The sequence below is a fragment of the Rattus norvegicus genome, chromosome X (genome assembly GCF_021556685.1).
Source record: "Rattus norvegicus strain SHRSP/BbbUtx chromosome X, alternate assembly SHRSP_T2T, whole genome shotgun sequence".
In the NCBI taxonomy this organism is placed as follows: domain Eukaryota; kingdom Metazoa; phylum Chordata; class Mammalia; order Rodentia; family Muridae; genus Rattus; species Rattus norvegicus.
In genome coordinates, this window is record NC_141554.1 from 106,365,001 (window position 1) to 106,390,553 (window position 25,553).

At 40.9% G+C, this 25,553-nt stretch overlaps 2 protein-coding genes across 33 annotated transcripts in view; both read right to left on the minus strand.

Moving 5' to 3' along the window:
• Nxf2 (nuclear RNA export factor 2) overlaps positions 1-8,172 on the minus strand; it is a 21,145-nt gene extending 12,973 nt beyond the window's left edge. Inside the window, 9 exon segments of one of the 5 annotated variants that reach the window (NM_001432943.1) lie at positions 32-120; positions 278-347; positions 476-556; positions 674-778; positions 916-999; positions 1,376-1,526; positions 1,816-1,918; positions 5,351-5,445; positions 8,099-8,172. In NM_001432943.1, coding sequence (NP_001419872.1) covers positions 32-120; positions 278-347; positions 476-556; positions 674-778; positions 916-999; positions 1,376-1,526; positions 1,816-1,918; positions 5,351-5,445; positions 8,099-8,133 — 813 coding nt within the window. In that variant the 5' untranslated portion in view covers positions 8,134-8,172. 5 annotated transcript variants of the gene reach the window in all.
• An 11,343-nt stretch (positions 8,173-19,515) lies between these two features.
• Zmat1 (zinc finger, matrin-type 1) overlaps positions 19,516-25,553 on the minus strand; it is a 66,823-nt gene continuing 60,785 nt past the window's right edge. For 17 of the 28 annotated variants that reach the window (XM_087599698.1, XM_087599705.1, XM_087599703.1 and 14 more), the window contains 2 exons: positions 25,306-25,405; positions 19,516-22,183 (listed from right to left, as the gene is read on the minus strand). In XM_087599698.1, coding sequence (XP_087455824.1) covers positions 20,860-22,183; positions 25,306-25,405 — 1,424 coding nt within the window. In that variant the 3' untranslated portion in view covers positions 19,516-20,859. 28 annotated transcript variants of the gene reach the window in all.

Genomic DNA, 25,553 nt, shown 5'->3' on the forward strand with positions numbered 1-25,553 from the left:
TTAAAGCAATGCACTAAATCTATGGCCTCACTTCAGGGATATTGCTTTCAATGATCTGTAGTGTGGCAACCATGCAGCTTCTTCGATTCAGCATCATGTCAATATCCTTGTCCATCAAGTCTTCAGAAAGTGGAACAAAAAATAGTAGAAGTCTCTCAGGGGTCCATTTGGACCAGCACTGGTACAGACACCCTTCCCAAGTTACCATCCCTATGTTTTTCTCTTAAGAAGATATATCTACTCTCACATGACCAAGAATTACTTTAGTCACCCATACCCTGGTCAAATCGGAACTTCTCGAGGTCCAGAGCTTTCTGGGAGGCGTCATACCGTTTCATTATAGATATCTGCAGACAGAGGTAGACAGAATGGCTCAAAGGCTCTGGGATTTATAGTGTCCCGAATATCAAGGAGTAAGAGGAAAAGGAGATGGGTCTGGGAAGTGGACACATAACATGTCTCGCGTCTGCATTACCTTTAGATGCTCCATTTGTTCTGATGAAAACTTGTTTTGCACAGAATAGGGCACAACAGAAGGACTGACAAAGAGAGAAATCTGTAAGAAGAAGAGGAAGATGAGTACTAAGATCTCAAATTCCAAAGGTGATGCTCAACCCTTGGCCAGTTACCACCCATTCCAGGACTAGGTACAGAGAATGCTGTTAGTACACACTTTTCTGCTTGTTTCATCACAAATCTTGAGGTTGACATCCTTCAGTGCAGAGGCAATCTTGGCATCCTGAACAAAGAACCGGGCCCGATTTTTGTCATAGTGGAACTACAGGCAATGAAAGGAAAACAAACAAACAAACAAACAAACAAACAAACATGTTAGGAGCCAGCGGCTAACTCCTGCTGAGCCAGACCTCCCTCCTCTCTTCCCTTGTGTCTCGATGGCTTCACCAGCCTTCTTACATCAACAGGAACGAAGGGCACAGTACAGAGTTTCTGGATTGAATTTATTAGCCATGTCTTCTCATACTTTCTCCCACTTGGAATCTGCATTTACAAATAAAGAATAGGAGAGAAGAGAGACACCACGAAATTAGGATGGAAAGCAGACTTAACTACTAAGTAATCTTTCTTGAACCCTTTACCTAGTGTTCTACCTAGCTTTAAAGAACTTCTAGAAGGACCACTGACATGGTTCTTCGTTTTCTGTGCTAAACACAGAGCTTCTAGAGCAGTGGTTCTCAACCTGGCGGGTCAAACAAAGCTTTCATAGAAGTAGCATATCAGATATCCTGTCCTAGATTCATCCTGTCTCCGTGCAATAGCATTTCTTCAGGTAACTGATTTGTTTTGATCAATGTGATCTTCCTTCTTTTAGGATTCCTAATAGTCTAGGTAATGCAAAGCACAATAGGATACTCACTGTGACCTTATACCATCTCTCCGTGGCTCTCCTTTCAGCATACAGATCCTCACACTCCTCAGTTTTTCTATCATTCCACACAGTAAGAAAATACCGGTCCTCATAACTGTATCTTTCTTTCCTCCTTTTCAGTCCCACGGCATATGGAGTACTAGGAAAGAGAGAAGCCAAGTAGCTATAAATGCTAAGAAATTATTTTATGAATTGTCCCCAAGGTAACAACATGGCTAAAATGAGAGTGGCTTGACTAGTATTCAATCCCTAGTACTCTTTAGTTTCCCAGTGAATGAAGACCACAGAGAGTGAAAGTGTTGCGTAGTCCCAGGGCTGCTACCTGCCAATTGAGCTACTTGGACACGTACTACTTCGCAGTGCTCATGGACTCCCTTATTACCGTGTTTTTATTATTTCTCTTGGAATTTTGAAGTGGAAGCACATACCCAGGATAATTAAAATGATTGTTCCTCCTGTCAAATTTATGCCAGATATAATTTGCACCTCTCTTTCTTCCTTGAAAACCACGGCGATGACTCATTTTGTATTCTGAAATCAGGAACAATACAAGTTTGAAGATACGTCACCATGTTTAGTATAATAGGAACAATTTATTATCAACAACTAGATGAACGCGTTTTCCCTTCGATTAAAAAAGCAACACTACTTTCCACATTTCATCTACCTTCCTCAAATGCCAGGTTCCTCATTAAGTAAAAAAAAAAATCAGGAACTAGGGCTAATTTATCAATTTTTTCCTTTTAGGGGTCATTTTGATCTGGAAAGGGCCCCTATAATCTCAACACGTAGAATGCTAAGGCAGCAGTATGTTGAGTTGAGACCATCAAAGACTGCAATTTGCTCTGCTCTTAAGGACAACAGACATTTTGGTAGGCAGAGGAAGATGCCACCTGAAAATTATCTTACAGTGATAATTCACGAGATACACCGAGTTGAACAAGTGTTATGGCACAGAACTACCAGAACAGATGTTTAAGATAATCATGAGAGACACCCTAGTGCCTGCTTTTAGTTTAACAACACAAAAAGATGCGCTAAAGAATAAAAGAGTTATCTGCACCTGCTCTCCCTGAAGCCAAGAAGCCCAATATGAAAAAAGAGAGGCCTCCTGATTGATCAAAGATAATTATGTCCAGGTCTTAGAAATAAAATGCAATATCAAGCCAACTAATTTAGGATCTATTGTTGGTCAATGACTATAACATTTATCATGAAGTCAAGACCTCTATACTAAGGTATATGACTAGTATTATACCATAAAGTAAAAAAGATCACCTCAACTATCTCTTCTACAACCCCCAGTGGCACAGTGGGGAGCAAAATCTGACCTGCTGGAAACACGGCAGGGAAGCTTGCTTAGGGCTTTATATAACAACCAGTCCCAGCATGACAGAAACAAGTTCCCCATGCAAAGATGCTAGAACTATCAAGAGAAATCACCCCACTCTGCTGCTTGTGATTACAATTCCTCTGGTTTCATGTCCAGCCCTGTTGTAGGCTGTTTGAATGACCTGTCTGACCATCTACCTCTAGTTCCTGTGGACTACACTGAACCTCAAGAAGCTTTGCTCCTTCTTTTCATCTCTGTGTCAGTGGCAGACCCTTTTAAACACTATCTGGGCCCTTCACTGGCCATACCTGACATGGACACATGTAGGTGAATCACACTATTCTTCCTTTCCTCCATGACAATTTCTCCATTCTCACCTTCAGCCCAGTAACAGCCTGGTAACAGGTGCCCCTGTACCTACTTCAACTTCATTCACTGGAGACTTCTACTCTTGGTTTAGACCAAGGGTTCCCCTAATGCTTTTATCCCAGATAATTATTTGCCTTACCATACCCATTTGAAGGATCCTGTCTTCCCACCACACCTCCATTTCCTGCAGACTCTATCACTACATGTGAACAGGATCTCATTACTGCTGGAAGCCTCTCTCAGCCTTTTCCCCCTAGTCCACTTTAATCTCTCTCTGTTACTCACCAACCTGCACAAGACCTCCCTACCGGACAACCCACAGCCACCAAAAAAATTATAAATGGAAATTGGCACATCACAACAAGAAAACCCAGACAATCATAAAGACTTTCTTTAAAAATCAGTATTCTATATCGTAGTAAGAGCACCAGTGGAAGGGGAAGCCCTGGGTCCTGCTAAGACTGAACCCCCAGTGAAGTAGACTGGTGGGGGGAGGGTGGCAATGGGGGGAGGATGGGGAGGGGAACACCCATAAGGAAGGGGAGGGGTTGGGGGATGTTGGCCCGGAAACCGGGAAAGGGAATATCACTCGAAATGTAAATAAGAAATACTCAAGTTAATTAAAAAAAATTTAAAAAAAGTCAGTATTCTAACAAACTGGAAAATCTAAAATAAAGGGATAAATTTCTTGACATAAATAACTTACCAAAGTTAAATCAAGATATGAAATTTAAATAGACTCCATATCTTTCCATGAAATGAAACAAAAATTAAAATTCTTACAACCCCTCCCCCCACAAAGAAGAAAAAAACCTCAAGGACAGAAGGATTCAGCACAGATTTCAACCAGACCTTCAAAGAGGAATTATTGCTAATACTCCACAAATCATTTTCATGGGACTGTACTCCTAGATGAAGAGCTACCGTAAATTAAAGACTTCTTCTTTTTTTTTTTTTTTTTTTTGGTTCTTTTTTTCGGAGCTGGGGACTGAACCCAGGGCCTTGCGCTTCCTAGGTAAGCGCTCTACCACTGAGCTAAATCCCCAGCCCCAAGACTTCTGATAAAGGAAGAATTAGTCTTCCCTAAGGATGAGCCCCCTAAGTGGCCATCCAATACCAAATATTCAGGTTCAATAGGCATATACATGCAACAATAAACAGACTCAGCAAGTTGTTATAAACTTATTTGCATATGTACAACAACATTAATTTTAGAAGGTTGTGGCTATGAGAGAGTGGAGAAGGGCATGGGGCAGGGTTGGATGGAGAAGAGGGAGGGAGAAATTATGTAATCATATTTTAATTGAATAAAACAAATTTAACGGTCCCCAGCTCCGAAAAAAAGAACCAAAAAAAAAACAAATTTAAAAAGGCATTGCTAATAGTTATGTACTTTCATCATATGATGAAATTTTTATTAAAAAATTAACCATTTCCTGCTGAGTTTTTTGTTTTTTGTTTTCGTTCTTTTGAAATTTGTTTATTAGCTATATTTCTTTACTTACATTTCAAATGTTATTCCCTTTCCAGGTTTCCTGTCCATAAGTCCCCATTCCTTCCCCTCCCCCTCCCCCATACAGATATTCCCCTATACATCCTCCTTATTGCCCCCCATATCCCCCTGCATTGGGGGGGTTCAACCTTGGCAGGACCAAGGGCATCCCCTTCCACTGGTGCTCTTACTAGGCTGTTCATTGCTACGTATGAGGTTGGAGCCCAGGGTCAGTCCATGTATAGTCTTTGGGTAGTGGCTTAGTCCCTGGAAGCTCTGGTTGCTTGGCATTGTTGTTCATATGGGGTCTCGAGCCCCTTCAAGCTCTTTCAATACTTCCTCTAATTCCCCTCAAGTGGGTCCTGTTCTCAGTTTGGTGGTTTGCTGCTAGCTAGCATTGACCTCTGTATTGGACATGCTCTGGGTGTGTCTCTCAGGACAGATCTAGATCTGGTCCCTTTCAGCATGCATTTTTTTAGCTTCATCCATCTTATTTAGTTTTGGTAGCTGTATATATATGGGTCACATGTGGGGTAGGCTCTGAATGGCCATTCCTTGAGTCATTGCACTAAACTTTTCCTGCTGAGTTTTTAATTAATGGATTTTTTAGCTGAAAGAAAAAGACCAAGGTAAATGAAAACTAGTGTTTTTGAAGACCACTATACTGTATCAAACATTCTAAATACAAATAAATTTGGGGAAATATTCCTTTATCACATTCCATATTACCAATAATTTATAAATTTTTATAATAGAAAAGTCCCTTTACCTGAATGACAGTGTGTCTCAGATCTCTTGTATGGTAGATCATATCGGTGTTTTTGTGTCTCAGAATTAGTGTTCTTCAGAACAATCATGGAAGGCCTGAGAGAAGAGCACAATGAAACTGGTTTATTAAAGCTGCATGCTAATAAAATAGCACACATTAAATATTTTATGTTTAATACCATATTTATTTCTTATTTTATTTTTTAGACAGCTTTTCTTACTATGTAACCCTGGATGGCATGGAATTCAGCATGTGTACCACCCTTGTCTTAAACTACCAGAAATACTCCTGGTTGGAATTACAGGCATGGGCCACCAACCATATCCAACCTCAATTCATTTAACTATCTCAAATCCCCATAGCACTAGCACTATGGCTTACTTTACTCATTCACTACTATTCTAAGCTTTCTCACTTAGAATTTTAGTTAGCATGTTTAAAAATCACACATAAAGTTATGAGAATGTAATAAAGAGGGAATGAAGTAAGTGGTGGCTAGAAAATTGGGAGAAGGAAGTGTTTGGTGGGAGTATAAAATATCTGGATTTCCCCAATTCAATGAGATCGTTCCACAGACACTGAAAATCAACTGAATTTTAAGTATATATTCAGAGATAAATTCTACATGTTAATACCATAAATCATGTTATGTTTCCAGTGCTTTTCAAAGTCTCCCTTCCTCTCTTCTTAAGAAAAAGATAGAAATTAAGATTGTTTGGAACGGCCCATAGAAACTTTCAGCCTGGTTTACAGAGCTAGATCCAGAGTAGTCAGGCTACACAAAGAAACCTTGGGTCAATAAACCAAAATAACCCCAAAGTTGAGCAAAATTAGCCAAATTCGCAAAGAAAAATAGGGCATTTTCTCTTAAAGTGTAGAACTCCCCTGATGCACACAATGAAAGGAACATAGAGAAACTAAGGGAAGAGAACTAAAAGGAGGAGAAAATAAAAGATAATAGGGGTATGACGATTTTCGCGTGTTTTCTCTCAAAGTCAAGAAGGAAGGGACCAGAAGAAGGGACTGAGGTGGGGAGACGCTCAGGAGCAATATGAACATTAAAAAAAGTCCTAAGAGGAGCCTTTAATTTTTCAGGCTAATTTTTAAAAGTCAAAACTACACGGACAATAAGCCAAAGGACAATAAGAAAAAGATGAGGTTTCAGCTAGGAAGGCATTGTCCTGAGTCGCAAGCACCTGAGAAGGGTGTTAAAGTTTGAATTTCAGCTTCTCAGCTTTTAGGCCAAGGCTTTGTGGTCCGACCTCCGCCTCGCCCCGCCCCACCTCAACTCGCCCCGCCCCGCCCCAGCTCGCCCCGCCCCGCCCCAGCTCGCCCCGCCCCGCCCCAGCTCGCCCCGCCTCGCTCCTCCCCTCCTAGTCCCTCCCCGCCTCGCTCCTCCCCTCCTAATCCCGCCCCGCCTCGCTCCTCCCCTCTTCGCCCCTCCCCCGCTCCTCCCTCCTCGCCCCGCCCCGCTCCTCGCCCCGCCCCGCTCCTCGCCCCGCCCCCGCTCCTCCCTCCTCGCCCCGCCCCCTCACCCTGCCCCTCCCTGACCCGCCCCGGGCTGACTATGACGCTTCACCTACTTAGCTGGGTTGAAGACCACTCGCCTCTCCACGCTGGGGGGGGGGGGAAACTCTCCCGCGCATGCGCCATTAGGTCTCTTCCCCCTTCTCTCCGCCACAGCCAGTCCTCACTCCCACCCCACGGCCCCGCAGCACGGCGCGGCTCTGGGCGGTGTCGCTTTGCAGCCCTATCTAGGCATTCTCGTGGCCTACACTCCCCTACAAAGGCTAATCACTAATCGCTAATCGCCACCCTCCGCCCCGCGTGTTCCACCTCCTCCTGCTACAGCTTGCCTCCCCAGCTGTGGCTTCCCTGTGACCACTTTGCCTCCTCACTCTGGTACCCACCCTGGTAACCCCCTCCCCTACCTGGGTCGCTTCACCTCCTCACGGTGGCTTTCCCGTGGCCGATTAGTTTCCGCGGCAAGGCTCCCCCGTCCTTGTCCCTGCCTTGGGCCACTTTGCCCCCTCCACACGTCGCTTCACCTTCCCATTGTGGTTCTCACTGAACCCTCTGCTACTTCTTTCCCCACTTTGGCTCCCCAAACCTTGCCTCCCTGAGGTGATCAGCTTTAGGTCTTTGCTTGATGGGACTTTGTCACCATCGGAAGTCTAGTTTGCCACTTTGCCTCCAGGCTTTTCCCACTAGTAGCTTTCAAACCCTGAGGAGGGTGGGTCCCAGGTGTTTTGCCAGTCACTGTCACCACTTTTGTTGCTGCTCCTCTGTGGTGGACCCTCTAGCCAATTTCCCCGCCATCTCCTGCCTCTCATGTCCCTCCTAGGCCTCACCTCAGTTTCACCACCACAAAAGTAAACTGCCGATGCCCACCCCACTCTCTGCACATAGGGTTTGCCTATCCTAATACATGGAAAAGTTCGGCCACCTTAGCACAATCTCCCTTTACCTCCATGGAAACCCTTCGCCTCAGCATCTCAGCAGGCCACACTGGAGGAAACCTGTAGAACCATCTAGATCTTCTAACATAAAATCCCCCTACCCCACCACCAGAGAGGTAGAAAAGTCCGTAGAACTTTAGTCAGAGCCAAGCCGGAAGGAATCACACCTCTAAAGAGAGCTCTTCCTCAGATCTGCCGAAGCCGCCATCAGTATAACTAATGGCTGGAGCTCCGTACTTACTCTTCAGAGGTGTGTTTAAGATTAGTAAAAGCTGCCTAGGCACCTTACCTGTCTTCCGGATCCTTATCTGGAGAGGACCACATTACTCCAACGCCTGGAGTGAACGGCTCCTCGCTCGCTCTGTCTAGTCTCCAGGAAACTGAGGCGTGCCTCGTGCTCTGGGCGTGCTTTCTTCAAATGCCGTAGGAGACAGCGTCACGCGTTCACGTCACGGGGTAGATAACTGAGGCTCACGTGATCATAGCGTGCTACGTAAACTTGAAAAACAGACTCAGCCACAGAGAAGATTTGGCTCAGATCACTTTTTACACATTTGTCACCCTTGTTATGGTTAAGAACCCCCTGGCTGCACGGCATGAATCTTGACTACCATTTACTTAGGTTGAAACCTTGGTAGTGAGACTTTAATCTCAGCACTCAAGAGGAAGAGACAGGTGGTTTTCTGTGAGTTTGAGGCCAGCCTGGATTACAAAGTAAAACCCTGTCTCAGTAATAATGATAATAATGATGATGATGATGATGATAATGATAATAATAATAATAATAATAACCACAACAACAATAACAACAATAGCAAAGATTAACTTGACACCATGTTTGTAGGTGTGTAGGTATGAAGAAAGCATCCACAGGACTTTAAACTGGGACTGTAGAGTGCTTGACATGTGGAAGAAAGGGAAGAAAGATATTTTTTCTGTACTCACCACTGAGATGGAGAGAGAGATTGAGAGAGGAGAGAGAGAGAGAGAGAGAGAGAGAGAGAGAGAGAGAGAGAGAGAGAGAGAGATTTTTAAAAATGTGCACATGACTTGAGGTCTGAGCCTTCTACCCTGTAATGGTGTAATGGACATGTGATTAAAAAATGTGAACACCAGAATGCTATATTGTGACTGAAGGAAATAGATCTACAAGATGACTAAATCATCACACAAAGAGAGGCAATATAACTAGTAGAAGTCATTTTAGTGTACATAAAACAGCATTATCCATGTGATCTATAGACTTAGGAATCCACAATGGTCAAGGCAGTATGTAAAGAAATCTGTGTTGCCTTTATATGAGTTTGGGTCTGGGGAATGAGAGCCTGAATTTGCCTCCTGCATTAGGAGGCAACATACCACATTACAGACAACATACAAAGAGCTTCTGCATCCTATCACCTGACTTAGGCAGAGGCTTGGACTGTATATGTTCATGTGTGCCCTAAGGAAAGGAGGAGGATGGAGAAGAAAAGGAAAAAATGGAAAACCAAGCCAACTGACCAACCAAAAACCAAGCCATGCCATTTGAGATGAGTTTGTGTGAAGGTCAACCAGGTGGAGAGGAGAGGGGAGCTTTAAAAAAAAAGTAAGGCATTGGTGAGATGGTTCAGCAGTTAAGAGTACTTACTGCTTTTGCAGACAACTCAGGTTTGGTATCCAGTACAGGTTATAACCTTTCACAACCCCAAATGGTAACTGACGCTTCCCTGACAAGTGCATTCCACAGCAACTCTGTCTGCCACCTTCTTCCATTTAGAGATTCTTGTAAAGACAGCTTCCACCCAGGTAAGTGGGGATTCGACACCCTCTGATCTTGGTGGGCAAAGGCATGGACACATAGGCAAAATACTCATACACATAAATTAAAAGCATTTTTAAAAGAAGAAAATGAGTAAGGCCATCTAAAGTGTTAGGAAATTTAAAAGTGTACTTAGGCTTAGGTCGAGAAAAGAAGGAAGACAGAAGAAAAGGAAAAGGGACAGTTAATCTTCTGAGTAAAAACAAACCCAACCAAACCTTACGGTGGGTTGGATGGACTGCATGGACTAGGGAGAAGGAATTCTAAAAAGAAAGAAAAAACATCCACTCTGTTAAGGTGAACCTCGCTTTCTAGGGATGGATAAAGATGTGTTTCCACCTAGAGGTAGATTTCATATTTTTACTATAACAGTCTATTTGCTACAAACCTTAATCTAATAGTTTATAGAGTTGAACACACAGTGTCTTCTGGGGAACACCTGCATGTATTTTTCAGATACTTTCAGAGATTCATTCTGGTTGTAGAGAGGTGGCTTTGGGGTGGGGTACTTGAGGTGGGGCATTGTGGACTTAAGCAAAGAAAAAACAAGGATAAATTCAAGAACAAAGTGGTTTGGGTTGAGGGACAGTTAGAGGTGGTTGACATGGAGGGAAGGAGGTTGCCATTGAAAAATCCCCAGGCCCAGTTCAACTAAGGCCTGTATAGGTGCTAGACCTCCAGATACTTCCAATACCCTGAAGATGTTATGTTGTACAAGGATTAACTAATGGGACATCATACAAAAGACTCAAAAGACATTCTGGGGAGGGCTCTGGACACAGGGGAAAAGCCATTACTCATCATGGTGTCAATGGCACAAGACAGTAAACTGTCAATCATCTATCATCATTTGAATTGTTTTCATGAGATAAGATGTTCTCTTCTGCTATATATCTCAAATATGAACGAAGGAAAACTAAACAAAGTTCATCTTCTGTTGAAAATGATTAAATATGACTTTGCTAGCAATCATACCTGAAGGAATTGGCCTGGATCATGCCTTTGAGTCAGCTTTATGAGGTACTACCTTATCCACACATGGGATGATCAGTACTGGATACTATGTTCTCTTCCTGGCCTGAGTGGATAATCTCTGTGCCTAAGGGCTCTGATTTAGGAGCAGGCACACAAAACTGAAGGAGTATACAAAAAAAAAATCTCTCGATTGACTTATGGAAGTTTCCTGGACTACAAAAGGTCTCTTTTCCTCCTCTGATTTGCTCTAGAGCTTAAACGGTGGACAAAACAAGTTTTGTGCTATGTCTAAATTGCAGGAAGGAGAATTAATGCTTAGAAGTGGGGAATAGTAAGCTCATTTCCTTTACCCATCTGAAGGCAAGTAACGTGCAGCCAGGCAGAGGGAATCTACTTTCTATTTAGATGCTAATAGATTCCTAATACTAATGTTGCTCAACAGGAATGAAAAAATCTAGCACAAATTAGGAGATTTTAACCACTTACATATTCTGGCTACACACCTGGGCTATCTGGGGACCAAGGCTCAAGGATTTAAGCTTCCAACTTGATAGACCTAAATTTGTTCCTTTTGATGTAGAAGATTTTGTCTATGGAAGCAAAAAAGCAAAGGCTGCTGTCTGACAGAACTTCTAGCCACTGCATGACTTTTATAGTTCTGTTGCAGGCTCTTCTGCAGAGGGCCACAGCCATGTTGGTCCACTCAGTTGTACTGACGGAGGAGCTGGGTGTGTGATGAGAAGTGCTTAAAGCCACCTCCAATTTTTCAATTTCTGTTCTTTGTTTTCCTAGTCAGCAATATTCCACTAGCCAAACTGGGTTCCCATCTAATTCTTGAATTACATGAAGCTTCTGTCTTGCCCAAGTTTCAGTCAATATTTTTTTCTCAAGTTCTTTCATTTCATCGGGTCTATGCATGCCTCATTTCTGCTGCCTTCATTCTAAGCATCATTTTCAAGTCAGTATCCAACCCATCCTCTTCCCAGAGATTGCTACTACCACGCTCTTGTTCCACTTTTTTGCTTTCTCCCTTTTCACAGACAGTCCCCTGATAGCTAGCTTGTCTACATTTTTTCATGGACTTTTTCCTTTGGCTGTCTCCTACTAGAATATGTTCCAGAACATCGATATTCACAGACATCTTATGTCCTTTAATTAGGCTGTTTTCTAAAGACCTGGAGTTCTTTGCATGGACCTGGAGGGTATCTCACTGTTCTCTCTGGAACTCCCCTACTTTTTTTTTTTCCTGAGGCCGCCCATTCCTCAATTCCTCAGCTCCTCAGCTTCCCTATCCACTCAGCATTTATCCAGGGCACCAGGAGTCTCATAAAGCCAAGGGTCCTTTCTGGAGAAAAACAGTAATTCACTTATAAAACAATATTCTCTCAAGATTACAGATGATCTTATTTAATCGTGCTTGAAAGGAGTGTCTGTTGGGATAGTCTGGGCAAATTTCAGGAAGGAGAGGCTTTCTACTGGCCCTGCATACTCTAGACTTCTGGAAGGTACCACATTTGGGGATGATCCACCTACATTCCAGGTGCCTTTGGTTAATCTGAGACTTGAGGAACACTTCCAGGGGTCTGAATTTGACCCATTTCTACTTAGCTTTCAAACCAACTATGAGTTCCAAATTGTCTATGTTAACTTACACACTTAGGCTGGCTTCAGGCCAATCTTAAAGAGCTCCATTTGGGAGACCCAGACTGGCTATACTTGTTAGGCTCTTGGTCCAAATCTAGCTTCAATATATATCGACAAGGACCACTGTTGGTATGAATTTCACACTTTCAATTTCAATATCTAAAGTAATTTATATTACTTCATAAGACGGAATGGAGTCTGGTATGAAGCCCCTTAACCCCACATCACTTACAGATTACCTTAAACCTTTTCATTCTGGCTTTTTATCTCCTGCTTACAATCATATCCAGAAGTAACCTTAAGTTAACTTCTATTGCCCTTCATCCAAAGGGCTCCTGTGGAAAGAGAGTCATGAAGTCAAGATGAAGTCCAAGCTAGGATATCCTACTGCAGGGGGAGTGTGGTGGCTGCAGGGGCTATGAAGTGGTAGCTACACTGTGTACAGAGACAGGGCAGCCTTTTCTACTTCCTGCCCTGTGGAGACCCTAATCATTCCAGAACCCTTGATAGTCAGTGAGTCCAGAATGCCACCTCAGAGAGTCTGTGGCAAACTTCTCTATGGAACACCCTTTTTTAAGGTGGGGATGGGAGAAGCAGGTTGGCTTTGAGGGGAATTCCTGCCATTTCTATTGGGTCCCAAGTCTGCTTCCCTAAACTGTGACAGTCTTTCTGTGTATGGTCTGCCTTTGTTTCTGTCCTATGAAACGTGGATCTTCTTGCTTGTACTTTTGCACTCTTGTTTCTGCCTCACCATGTCTGGAAACTCTCAGCTGCATTTTATAGTTTTCTGGTGGCCTCTATGTTATAGATACTAGAATAAAGTACTAGTTAAACTTTGGACGCTGCCTACCTCCATCTTCAGGGACACGTGAACTGCTTACAGATATATAGATCACTGGGTTCAGTCTTACAGAGATTCAAATGTCTCTTGTGTTTGGATAATATTGGAATATTACCACATGCTGTTTTACTTCTCTGAAAAGCTGGCTCTGGTGATAGGATTTGGCTTGCCCACTTTTGACCTAAGCATGTTTATTTAAAAGCTTTCTCCAAATCTTCTGTCCTGGGTCAAGGTGACTATCTGATTCTGAAAGTGAGGAAGAGAACAATAGAACAGGTAAAAGACATTATGTGCTTGAGAACTGCTAGGTAAACTATCCCCAATAGAGGTTATTCTTTATCTCATAGTATTTAATTTTTCATATATATATATATATATATATATATATATATGGCTAAATATAATTACAGCCATCTCTGAATACTTACCCCTCTTCTTGGCCCTTCTATTTTTGGTTTTTGTTTAAAAAATATTCCATTTAAGGTCATGGATATCTCTGAAGCCCTTTCTGGAATGTAAACTTTCTTTCTCTCAGGATCAGTGACTTTTGAGGGATGGATTTAAAAAGCCATAAAATTCCAAGCAAAAGGAAAGTTAGCTTAATACTTATAACAAGAAGAATTAATAAATGTCTATGTATGGATACATTTAATTTGTTAAAAATACATATTTGTAACTTTGATTCAATTCTCATTCAGGGAAATAGAAAAAAACAACAGTACATAGGTATGAGGAAAAATGTTTAACCAGATGTCAAATACAAGGTTTAAGGCTACGTTTCGGAAGGTTTGAGTAACTTATACAAGGTTTATAATGGGTTAAATATTTTGAATCACGATGGGTTTTGTATAATAAAATGAAAATTTGTCTTAAGAAATAACAGGTGAAGACAAAGCCACAGAAGTTTAAAAACAAGTCACAGATCTGAGTAGATTATACAGGATTTGTGGAGGACAGGACCTAAGAATGATACATTTGACAATGATTAAGATTTATAAGTTCTTAGGATTATAAGGATCTATTCATACTAAAAATGACTTAAAGATGTATGTCTGATCACTTATGCTTTTGGTAACTTTGTTAAGCTCTAGGTATTTGGAGACAAAATGTTAATGATCAAATGAAATGATCAAATGTCTTCAATATGCTCAGAACAATGTTTGTAGCAATACTAAGTACAAACGTAATTCATTTAGAGGGACAAACGTGGATGGAAAGACTAATTCATATCTCACATTGTATTGGCATCTATCTATGTTGTCAAGGCTAAACCTAAAGCAATAGCTCAAAACAAGTTTACAGTAACAAAATTTGTTTAATATAAAATATTCAAAATAAGCCACATTTTAAAGCTGGTTGCCAAAAAAGGCATGCTTGTATAAAAATGGGTTAAATTTGCAATATGCTTGTGTGGCAGGACATTCCTAAGCTCAAGCAGAACCTTTTTCCATAAAAGAAAAATTGCATCTTAACTGCATTACAGATAAGGATGCATGGGAAAATAAGACATGCTAGCAGTCTGCTGGTTCTGTCTCTGGCTGTGCAGGCCATGCCAGGGAAAGCTCCTCTTTATCTAAAGGGAAGATGAATTACTCTTCATGTTTCACGTGACCACAGGAGGGATTCTTTTGCCCAGTGAAGGATCTTCAAGGCTGTACCAACATCCTAAACATAGCTAAGCAAGAGAGAGGCAATTGTTCTGTACTTCTGTCCCCCAAACTGATACATGAGATGCTGTGAACGGGGGAACCTTATACCTAAGCATACCCTAGTGATGTGAGACTAAAATGTTAGTTCAGTTGAGCATGTCTTTCGCCCTGGATTTCTTTTTCCCTCTTAGCAAAAGCTAATTCCAGGGTGCATATCCTAACCACCCACATTCCTTGATTAAATGAGGATGCCGGATACTCTGTCAGCAAACTCACAGCTTTGAAAAGTTACTCACGATATCCAAGTCATGCCTTTGGAAGCATTGATAGATGCTCCTATCAAAGTGACTCAAAAGAAATCCTATTTCTCTTTTGAACTATCAATCAGATGCAGAATTTAACTGACTTCCTTACAAATCTTCCAGGTGTTTGTTCCCTATGTAGGAGTCTGAAAGCTAATGGCCTTATCCTTCTACAGAATTCACAGTACATGCTCAAGCCACTTTTAAAATTCCACTTCACTTTACTAAACAACTTTATTTTAATTTTGTTGTAAAATCATCCTCATTAACTTTGACGTTTATGTTTCCTATCAGACTGTACAACTAGTACCTCCTGGATTGTGCTCTGGACCTTTGACATTTCTATTTGTAATAAAATAAAAATTTCTAAATGAAGTGTAATCTTTTTTGTTTTAAAGACTTTTTATTGGATTTTTTATTTACACTTCAATTATTTCCCCGTCCATAAGCCCCTCCCCTTCTTTTATGAGGGTGTTTATCCCTCCCAACCCCCCCCAACATTCTCCTACACTGGTGAGTCCAGCCTTGGCAGGACCAAGGACTTCTCCTCCCTTTGGTGCCCAACAAGGCCATCCTCTGTTACATATGCAGCTGGAGCCATGGGTCTGTCCATGTGTACTATTTGGATGGTGGTTTTGTCCCTGGAAGCTCTGGTTGGTTGGCATTGTTGTTCTTATGGGGTTGCAAACCCCTTCAGCTCCTTCAATCCTCTCTTTAACTCTTCCAATGGGGACCCCATTCTCAGTTCAATGGTTGGCTGTGATCATCCACATCTGTATTCGTCAGGCTCCGGCAAAGCCTCTCAGGAGACAGCTATATCAGGCTCCTGTCAGCATGCACTTCTTGGCATCAGCAATATTGTCTAGGTTTGGTGGCTGTATGTATGTGGGCTGAATCCCCAGGTGGGGCAGGCTCTGAATGGCCATTCCTTCAGTCTCTGCTCCACACTTTGTCTCCTTATCTCCTCCTGTGAACATTTTTGTCCCCCCTTCTAAGAAGGACTGAAGCATTCACACCTTATATTGCTCATTTTGTTAGCTGGAAGCAGTCAGGAGAGATGGATGCTCCTAAACCTTTGAAAGCAGTTAGGGTGACCTCTGGAAGGGAGACTAACTGATTTGAGATGGGGCTCAAAGACACAAGGACCAGACAAAAGTTCAACCACAGGCCGTCTCCTATGTATGGGCTTCTGGATCCCCCCATGCCCCACCCCTGACTGCTCAGGTTTCTCCCTGTATTTACCCCATCTTTTAAATGTTTTACTTCCTGAACTTCCCCATCCCCAAACGAAATGTTCTGGGTAAGTTCTCCCAATGGTTCTAACCCTACGACAGCTCCATTTCTTCCATTCGTCCTGTCCCTGGTATGTCTGAAAAAACAGAAGACCCTTTAGATGTGGTTGAGAATCTCTGGCTACCAGGGGCCTGTTTCTCTTCCACCATGGCCAGATACAATTCTTTTTTTTTTTTTTTTTTTTTTTTTGAGCTGGGGACCGAACCCAGGGCCTTGTGCTTGCTAGGCAAGCGCTCTACCACTGAGCTAAATCCCCAACCCCCAGATACAATTCTTTACATTAGTCCTTTCTATTGCTCTCTGGCTTCAATCCTCTAGCTCCCTGCTGCCTGCCTCTGCTAGCTCATTTTGGTTCTGCTCTCCTGGCAATGAGACTAGTCACTGCCACCTTGAAAGAACTGAAAGAACGGGCTGGAGAGATGGCTCAGCGGTTAAGAGCACTGACTGCTCTTCCAGAGGTCCTGAGTTCAAATCCCAGCAACCACATGGTGGCTCACAACCATCTGTAATGAGATCTGATGGCCTCTTCTGGTGTGTCTGAAGACAGCGACAGTGTACTTATATATAATAAATAAATAAATCTTAAAAAAATTAAAGATTGGCCTACAGGGCCAGGAAGCATTGGTGCACACCTTTGATCCCAGCACCCAGAAGGCACAGGTCAGTGGATCTCTGGGTTTAAGACCAGCCCGGTCAATATCAAGAGTTCCAGGACAGCCAGAGCTACCCAGAGAAGCTCTGTCTCCAAAACAAAAAAAACAAACAAACAAACAAAAAAAACCAAACAAAAAACAAACCCCCCCCCCAAAAAAAAACCCCAAAACTTTATCCCCACTTCCTCTCATCTGCTCACTCTGTCTCTCCTACCTCTACTCATCCCCCTCTTTCACCTTCCAGACAATCTCTCACTTTTACTCTGTAATCAAACTGGCTTACTACCCTCTAAGGATTATTTTCCAAGAGTCTCTACAGGAATGTAGGATGACAATTGTCTTATCAACTACAGCCGACCAATTAAAGCTCCTCTGCTGTCAGTCAAGGCCATCCTCTGCTACATATGCATCTGGAGGCACGGATCCCTCCAGGTTCACTCCTTGGTTGGTCTAGACTCTGGGAGAAATGGGTGGTCAGGTCAGCCTATGTTGTTCTTCCAATGAGGTTGTAATCCTCCCCTCCTTCAGTCCTTCTGCCAGCTCCCCCACCAGGGTCCCTGAGTTCAGTCTGATGGTAGGCTCCAAGCACCCACGAATGGAATGATTAATTTAAAAAAAGAAATAGAAAAAAAAAAACCTCTTCTACTAAGTGACTGTGGCTTACTGTGTAAAAACAACCCGAAGCTCAAGAAGGATGACCAAAGTGCAGATGCTTCAGTCCTTCTTAAAAGGGGGAATAAAATATTCATAGGAGGGGATATCGAGACAAAGTTTGGAGACTGAAGGAATGGTCATTCAGAGCCTGCTCCACCTGGGGATCCAACCCATGCACACGCGCGCGCGCGCGCGCGCGCGCGCACACACACACACACACACACACACACACACACACACACATACTGGAATTAATATATTTGTGAGGACAGGCCTCCTGTCATTGTCGAAACATATTCTATTAGGTTTCTATCTCCCAACACTATCCTATCACCTTTCGGATTAATTTTAAGCACGTTAATTTATAGGGAATAAAAGCCATTCAAACCATGGTAAGACCTGACTAATAATACTATAGCCCTCTTTTACTTGTCATTATCTTTCAAGTCTGATCTCACCTGATCATACCCTCCATTCTCATATCCATTGTCATAACTACATCACATGAGATGCCTCTCCAGATGTATATATACTCACTATTTCTGATTATCTCTTCTTTGTGCAGTTCACCTTAGAAGCTTCTAGACATTTTATCATTTCACAGATTATCTAACCTTGGATTTGATGCACCACCAAATCTCTTCCTCGTCTTTTACTTCCCTTAGAGCAGTGATTCTGAACCTTCCTAATACTGCGAACCTTTAATGGGGTTCCTCATACCTGACATGCTTTGGAACAGTTCACTTATCTAGGAATTTTGTTGCAGTTATGAATAAGAATGTAAGTATTTTGGAAATCCAGGTTCTTCCAAAAGTCTTGTGCCCCACAGGTTGAGAATCACCTTAGACTGTATATAGTCCCTCTTTTTCTGCATCATCCAAATAGCACTTCCTAGACTGAGCTAGATTGTGATTTGATGTAGAACCTCCTCAAATAAAAATGATAAGATTTAACATAAGAGCATATGGGAGATATTTTATATTCAAACTATAATGCAACATGCTTTCTTCTAAGTAAGTTTATCATTATCTTGATCGAAAGCCCTTTCCCCTAGAATTATTCTTATTACTCATGCTGGTAACTAGACCAATAACTATGATCAAATTGCAGTTCGAATGTGTATTCAAAGATAATTTGAATTATCATTGTGGCTGAAAATTCAGTCTAATTTTTTTACCTGACACCATTTTTCATCAGTATATCAAATGGTTCTTAAAAGAGAGTGTAAAGACCTGATATAAATTTATCTTATAATAAAGGTCTCATGGAAGAGGAATTGATTTTTTGACAACCTGACATGCTTTGGAACAGTTCACTTATCTAGGTAAAAAGCCAACCATCATTATTCTAGTATCTTTTTGTCATTAATTCAAACTTCAGAAAAAATATAAAATGACTTGCCCAAATGAAGATACATCACCATCATATTTGGCATGCTTTTTGATAGGACTGGAATATTTTTTGTACCTGGACTACATATATGATTCTGGTGGTATCTTGGCAACATCATAGAGCAACTTGATGGTACAAGTGAAATTCTAATATTGGATTTGGAATCTTCCTAGTGTAGTAGTGTAATACTCAAATGCTTACAGAAAGTACTGATCATTATACAGTGCACTAGCATAAAAAATTTAAAGAATCAAACAATTTAAACACTTCCATAATCCTTTACCACTTATAACATTTTTCTCCTTCAGTTTCACGTTGATGATCTTTTTCTAACCTAAACTTAAGCTAAAACTGAATGTTAACTTCTACTAAGCCATCTGTGGAATAAGTGAAATTACAGCTTTAATGTATGGTCTTCCTAGAGAATTTGTGGCCAACACCATTTCTTGTTTTAGCATAGGCAGAACAATCATCTTTTGATGGAAATGATCACAAAGCAGTATTTAGAAATTAAAACACTTTAATATAAACATTTTTCAGAATATAGACCGATTTCTATCAGCCCTTTTCAAGAACATTTTAAAAGTATATATCATCTAATTTATTATACACCAATTTTCCACTTTCAGAACTAGAAAATACAAAAATACACTGCAAATTAGATTTAACAAAAAAGTCTAAGCGGCTTCATACATTTTCATTGGAGAAAACAGAAACGTTAACACACGACAGTAGTAAAATACCACCAATACTAACACAAATTCTAAAAAGGAATGGATTCTGGAAGGCTGGTCTCTCACAGGCCTGACCGTTCTTCCAAAATCAAAGACTGGGGAAATTCAGGGTGGTATGGCTGTAGACGGCTTTGTAACTCACCAGTTTAAGTATATTATTTCCATGAGCAAACAGCTTATTATTATTACAACTTGATGGACAAAGTAGAAACACCTCTACTTTAAGAAAACCATGTAATACATAAGCAATAGAGTAAGCTTTCTTTCTTAGAAAGTCAAAGAAAGTGACTTTTAAAAAGCAGAATGAATAATTTTACTTCATCTGGCTTTTGTTAGAGATTAACTGTACACATGTACAAATACACAAAGAACAAAAATTTCAGAAAACCAAAGTTTTCAACCTTTCTTCAACCTTAAGGTAACAAAACTGTAAAGTAGAAAACAGTGAAGCTTCTGCTTTCTCTTCAGCAGGTTTCTTCTCTGCTCACCCGCTTAGCATTGCGTCCTTGCTTTGTGAAGGCTAGGTTTAGAGTTTGTGGTTCTTCTTTCAATTACATTTTGAAAGGAGGGAGTGCCAGAAAAAGAGGGGTGGGGAAGTAGGTGGGAGAGCAGAGCAGAGCAGAGCAGAGCAGAGCAGAGCAGAGCAGAGCAGAGCAGAGCAGAGCAGAGCAGAGCAGAGCAGAGCAGAGGACACAAACACACGGTCACACACATATATACACACACATATATACAAGCACACATATATACATACACACAGAGAGACTGTTTTCTTGAATGGACACCAACTTTAACCCTTCTCTTCATCTGAAGCACTCAGTTTTATCTAAAATTTCTCCACTCATTTCATCAGATCCCCCCAACTAGTTTCCTTATTTACTCTTCTGTAAGGAAAACTAAAAGTTCAAATTCTTTAAGTAGGTTTACCTCAAATGCTGGATTTAGATGTCTTGTATATTGTTTCTCATGTTCCATTTCAATTTTTGCAAACAAGCAAATGCAAAGGTTTTCTGTGCTGATTCTGCACCTCCCTTTCCTTGACTTCACTGCTTACTCATGTCATTATCTAATGAGTATCACTTTGTTTTAGTCCTTCTTGGTATACTTTAGGTTCAGAACCCAAGAATCGACTCATCCCAAAGGATTTCCTCTTCTGTTCTTTCTTCAACAGACTTCTTTTTCTCTTTTTTGTGCTTACGTTCTTCTTTCTCTGAGGATGCTTCATGTTTTCTTTTCTTTTTTCGATGCTTGATTTTTTCAGCACTGACTCTAGCTTTATCTTCCTCTCCTTTACTTTGCTCAGCGCTCTTGTCTTTGTCTAAATCTTTATCCTGATAGCTTCTTTTTCTTTTATGCTTGGACTGCTCCTTCTCTGGCCTTTCTTTCCCTTCCTCCAGGTGTCGTCTTCTCTTCTGATGTCGCCTTTTATGACTTGTTTCATGGGCACTGGCATTGTCACTTGAGGGCAGATGCTTGTAAATGTCATAGTCTACATTGTATGAGCCAGGGTTATTTTCTTCTTGAGTAAGGCTCAGAGAAACAGGCATTTCTGAGAAATCATCTCTGGTAAGCTGATAGTAGCTATCAGAGTCTAGGCTCGGTTGGTTCTCATAAGCTGGAAAGCAATGAGGTAACGTGCTTTCTACTGCTTGTGCGCTGTTATATGGATCTGGATAAGTCTGGAAAGTGTCACATGGGACTCTTTCCTCAAACATTGTATGTCTGGATCTTCTGTCGACCATTTCTCTGTAATCATGGGTTTCAAAAGAACTATCCATTCTTCTAAAAGAAGTCTTTGGCTTGAATTCTCTAGATTCCTGCACCTTGTTATAATCATCAAATTCGTTTTGGAAATCATCATTTCTCCTCTTTGAATGAGGCGGTAACCAGTGAGGGAACTGGCCTTCCACTGGGGAACCATTGTATTCTTGCTCGTAGGTCTGTGGAGCCTCAAATGAAAATCTTTCCTCACATGGCCTCTGCCTGGGTCCACAATCAACCCTTTCTCTGTACCTGTAATCCCTGTGCCTATAGCTTTCTGACATGCGTCTAAAACTAATATTGGGATCGAGTCCTCTGGCCTTCTGCCCTTTGATGTAATCTTCAAGTTCATCTTGGAAAGAGTCATATGTCTTTGACTCTGCTGGTAAACAGTGAGGCACCTGCTCTTCTACTGCTCTAGAATCACTGTATGGTCCTGGCTGTGCCCAGAAATTTTCAAGTGCAGGATTTTGTTCAAACCTTTTATGTCTGGGTCTGGAATCAACCATTTCTCTGTATCCATGGGCTTCCATGTAATCATCCTCCATTTTCCTGAAGTGGGCCGTGGGCTCTAGTTCCCTAGACTCCTTCATTTTGCTGTAGTCTCCACATTCGCCTTGGTAAGACTCCTGCATCTTCTTTGAATTCTTCACTTGGTTGATAACATGAGATTCTCTACAAAGAAAATAATACAAAGTTTTCATTACTATGAGTATTTTCTTTGCTCTAAAATATTAGTTTAAACAAAATCTACAGAGGTTGAGATAAAATTTTAAAACTGTAAATTAAAAAAAGAATTTGATATACAAAATACATAGTATAGATAGTCAGATATCTCTGTAGAATTTCACAAGTTTTACACAAAAACATTTCTTAGAAGATAGACAGAGACACCAATTTCTCCACAAAATTGAAATAAAATCACAGGTGCAGAGCTGCAGGGAGAGGGGGTGCTGTGGAGATACCACGGTGCAATAGGAGACAAGAACAGAGTGAAATGGGGGAACACTGAGTGTTAGGAGTATAAGAGATTCAAATAGATAACCATAATACTGAATACATAGCATTAACTAGGGATGGAAAAAGATGCCCCTCAATGGGACTCTTAGCAGAAGAAGGAAAATGCTTGGTGAAACCAGCTGAAACCAGCGCCTTGCAAAAGTACCGTCCAAGATAGAGACCTATGATCTATACTATTAAGCTGGCCCCAAAGAAGTCTCCTGTATTCCTCAGATTAATGCACTGCTGCTGACATGAGGAACTAGTTTTAAAGTTTTCCTGTTGCCCAGACTTTTTTTCTGGATGAATAAAACTATGCATTTTTCTATCTCCAAATCCCAAGCGCTCCACTGACTCATAGAATATATACATTGGCCACACTATACACATCAACAAAGGGAGTTCAGAGCTAAACGGCACCAACTCAAATGGACCAAGCATAGCGAATTTGATTCAACAGCTGCAAAATACACAGAGTTTTCAATATTTTTCTGAAATTGCAGAGTCAGGGAAACATTAGAGAGAAGAGAAAAATTACTTCCTAAATGGATTTGGGCTTGCTTTGTAAGAAGGAATTCATGCATACTGTTGTAAACCTGCTCTGAAACCCATGACAGAAGAGGTCGTGGAGCCAGGGAAGGCATGTAAGATGGCTGAGCTGATTGAAATAGCATCAAACTGCCACCTAAATACCTATATATCCACAAAGGCTGCTGTCCGCCTCAAACAGAAAAGCCTCTCCTTTGCAGATTAATGCGGACTCATGCCTGCCCAATATGCTGAGAATAAATTCAGCTCTAGACTAGCCATGGACACTACTTAAGATTCAAGAAATACTGTAGAAGATGGGTTAGAAAGAATTACTAAGTGCTGGTGAATGAGGATAGGAGCTGAAATTTTCATCTTTTAAGCACAACACAAATATGACAACTACGAACTTACAAGAGCTGTGTATACTGCCAATGGATTCACAGATGTTGGGCCCTTTTACCAGTTAGATATGAAGAGGAAAAGGATTCATACGGTCCTACTACATATTGTTGATCCATTGTTAACCAATGGATTCTTGGACAGGGGTAAGTTTAATATCCAGATGTGTACCCAATGGCGATTTCGCAAGGTTCCTCTGATGGTTAGTTCTGAACTCAAGATCACATAGACTCCATGGAACACTAAACAGAACTAAAGCTAGTAAACAGGAGAAAGATTTATAGGAAAGGGGGCTTGGAAAGTTGGAGGGAAACAGGAGAGTTAGGGAGAGTAAAAATAAAATACATAGTGTACATGTACAAAACTGTTAATGAACAAAATTCAGTAATTAACAAAAGAAGGAAAGAAAATACAAGACAACAAATTTTGATGAGAATGCAGAGAAAAATAATTAACAACAAACAAAAGGGGTGTTGCAGAACTAGGAGGTTTGAGGTCCCTGCTATACAGTGTATATAGGAACAGTACAAAAGTAACTTTAACTTTCGTTTGCTGAGTCTGACAATTCAGCTCCTGTAGCAGACTGAGTAAGAATGGCTTCAATAGGCTCATGTTTGAATACTTGGTCCCCAGCTCGTGGAACTGTTTGAAAAGGTATAGATGTGGCCCTGTTGGAGGAGGTGTATCCTTGCAGGAAGAATTTAAGCTTTCAAAACTCTGACCATTCCCAGTGTTATCTCTTTCTCTCCCTCCTACTTGCAGATCACAAACTCTCAGCTGTTCTCACCTCCAGCTTTTGTTTCATCATCATGGATCCTTATCCCTCTGAAACTGTTAAGCCCAATTAAATGCTTTATTTTATAAATTACCTCAATAATGGTATTTTGTCCTAGCAATAGAAAAGTAACTAAGTCAGGTCCTAAATAATCACACCCAAACACTATACCTCCTTATAGGATGAAATAATGAATTTTATATTTTGATTTTAAAATCAACAAACTAATTTATATGAAATATAAATGACCCTTTCCCCTACTACCAAAATTACCTACTTTGCAATTGTCCACTAATTTCTCCTCTTCTTTTTTTTATCATATCATTTTAATGAATATCCACAATTTCAAGAGCAGTTTTAAACTTATACCAAATTCACAAAGTACAGAAAATTCCCATGTTCTTTTCCCTTCTCTTCCGTCCTCTGCATTATTAGCAAAGAAAAGCCACAGATGGATAGTACGATCAAGTTATATTCAGTTGTAAAATGAACTGCAAAGCTGTCTTCCAAATGTACCTTTTTGTATTCCCACAAAGAATAAGAAATGATTTCTATTGTTCCAAGGCCTTCTTTATTTGCTGTTGTTAAGGTTCTGTGTACTATCATGCGGGATAACATTGCTGTTTTTACCTATAATTAACGCAAGGAATTTCTCCTCTTCTTAAAACCATATATTAATATTGACTAAAAATGGCACATGGCCTCTGTTATTAACTATCATACTCCACTGAAAAGATGATGACTAGATCATGCGATCCTTGGAACTAAGGCAACCATTTTGAGACGCTTTGAATTTGCATGGCTAGCCTGAAGAAATGATCTTTTAGCACATCTACAAAGAAAAAATAATGTTGTCTATTCAGAAGGAGTAGTAATTTACCAGACAGATCTGTCAGTTCATTACTGTGATAAAAACACCCTTGGCACTAGTATGTAGTATGGTACAAATACCACTTACCTCTTCTAGGTTCAGGTCATAGGAAAATAACTATCTAGAAAGTTTGTACAATATATTAAAGAGTATTTGACTGGAAGCTTTGGTTTTTGGTAAGGTGAGAATCCTTTTCTTTTACAAGAGAAAGAAAGCACTTACTTAATTTGATGTTCAGTTCCTTGCATGTGGGACCGGAACATATGTAAAGACGTAAAGGTGATACTGCAGATATGGCATACGTAGGTTCTCATTCTGTATGCTATAAAATCAGAGAATTGTAAAAGATCAGCATAGAAACACTTAGAATCACATAACACCAGTGATAGATAAGAATTTATTAGAAACCCTCTACTTGAAATTTGCCCCCCCCCAAAAGTTAAAATAATTTGCTGGCAGGCATGGGAGCA